General features: G+C 41.4%; 1 protein-coding gene across 1 annotated transcript; it reads left to right on the plus strand.

Annotated features, from left to right (window-relative positions):
- Positions 1–346: 346 nt before the first annotated feature.
- Positions 347–1,805, plus strand: SARC_13168 (ribosomal RNA large subunit methyltransferase J; the record flags this gene model as incomplete). Its single annotated transcript, XM_014292706.1, has 5 exons — positions 347–458; positions 649–703; positions 958–1,051; positions 1,404–1,470; positions 1,706–1,805. Coding segments are annotated over 5 exons (428 nt in total), but the record flags the coding sequence as incomplete, so codon positions are not given.
- Between the last annotated feature and the right edge of the window lie 244 nt (positions 1,806–2,049).

Consider the following 2,049-nt stretch of genomic DNA (forward strand, 5'->3'; position numbering starts at 1 on the left):
TATATATATTGTATATATTATATAAATATATATATATATACATGTATATCTATTTATTTATATATTTATTTATATAATATATATATATATATATATATACATATACATATATATATGGACGATTTGTCCACATAAACACACATATATATCCCATTACATACTCATGTAGTCGCACAATGTTGCTTATATACGTGTATATAATTTCCTGTTGTATACCTTCCAGACATATTCAGTTTCATAATTGGTATCCCTGTCTGTCTGCCTATCCCGTGTGTATGTATGCGCGTCTGAAATCGCGTATGCCGAGTTTAGTGATATTGATTATGTCTGGCTAATCCTCGTTTAGAGATGAATGTGGTGCCCGGCGCCTCCCTAGTGACGGGGGACTTCACAAAGGCTGATACGCAAGCAGAGGTTACCAAGATTCTACAAGGAAAACGAGCGGATGTGGTACTTAGGTATGCTGCACGCCCAGTTTGGTAGTCAGATTCGTATTGTCTCCTTGCAATGCATGACGATCCGGTGTGTTGCTTTACGTCCGTTCTGACAGTATAGAGGCGACAATTTATACCACGAAAGTTAGTCGTAGCGCAACGCAAGTTCTGAACATTGACCCTTGACCCATTGTGCAATTAATCCGACACACAGCGACATGGCACCACCAGCAAGCGGGCAGCCATCTGTCGATTTCGACCGGTTAATGGTATGCTATATGGAAATTGTCGCTTTATCTTTTTTGTGTGTGCTGTATTTGGGATCGTATATTCTTCAGGTCTGAGCCATTGGGGTTAAGCTGTATGGCACCGAAAAAAGAAACAAATGATTAAATGTATAACACTTGGGGATGCATGTGTGGCGACAGAGCTCTACTGGTCGGATATCGGATTTCGCTGGTTTGCTTCGCGAGAGTACATCATGTTTACCACTTGATCATTGATTCCGTTCAATGTGTTCCAGAATCTTTGCGATGCCGTTTTGAACTTCACGAAGGGCAATCTCAAACCAGGCGGGACGCTTGTAGTGAAACTACTGGGAGGTGGGGATATCAAGGGTACGTGATAGACCATGGATGTATAGTGCGGAAAGTGTATCACAAATGCAAAGTCCGTACAGAGGCAGGTGCCATGGACGCTATTTTGTTCTTGCGGCTATGCATGATGTGTGGAGGTCTTGGTGGGGGTTCGCTGTTCTATCTTAGAATAGTTAAGAGATTCTCTTAAGGGGTACTGACCTTGTTTTATATTCTATACTTGGAGCGTGGATTTTGACACATTCTCAGCGGAAATAACATTCCTCTCAATTGAAACAAAAATGAATTATGACGGCCTTGGGTATCTCACGAGACTAGTAAGATAAAGCTTGGACTTGCTTACAATTAACGTCACCCCTTTATGTTGTTGCAGACTTCCGCACTTCTCTGACTCAAACTTTCCAGTCCGTCAAATTTGCGAAGCCAGCTGCCAGTCGGAGGTGCGTGACAGCAGAGAGTTTTGATTGTTTCACAGGGATTGTCATTCCGGTCCCTGTCGGTCGCTTGAAGCAGATGTGTTTTAGATTTGTGTGTACAGTTTCAGGATTATTCCTATTCAAACCTCTTACACTGCTCGTATTGCGCTCTCACGACAATCAATTACAGTATGGGGTTTATCTGAGGCCCAATTTACCAACACTAATGTCTTCGTTGGTCTATTTATCCGCTACTCAGTTCATCGTCCGAGTCGTTTGTGGTCGCCACTGGCTTTACTCAACCCAAATCATCTGTCGAGGGCAGCGGAACAATGCAGAGGGAAGTGAAAACTGATTAATAGCAGAGGAAAAAAAACCCCATTTAGTAGAACATTTTTTTTATAGAAATTTAGTAATAAAAGTGAGATTATTTAGAGTACATTTTCATCGCCGTCTCAATTAGACAACATCACACACATTAAGCGCTATTATCGTCTCCAGTGCACCTTGAATTGTGGATGCTCCCTGCGTTGGAAGAATAATCGATTTTGCAGCTCATCTTAGTGAAAATTCCAAAGAGTACACAGTACGTTATATTAGAGG

The sequence above is a fragment of the Sphaeroforma arctica genome (assembly GCF_001186125.1).
Source record: "Sphaeroforma arctica JP610 unplaced genomic scaffold supercont1.2970, whole genome shotgun sequence".
Taxonomy (NCBI): Eukaryota; class Ichthyosporea; order Ichthyophonida; genus Sphaeroforma; species Sphaeroforma arctica.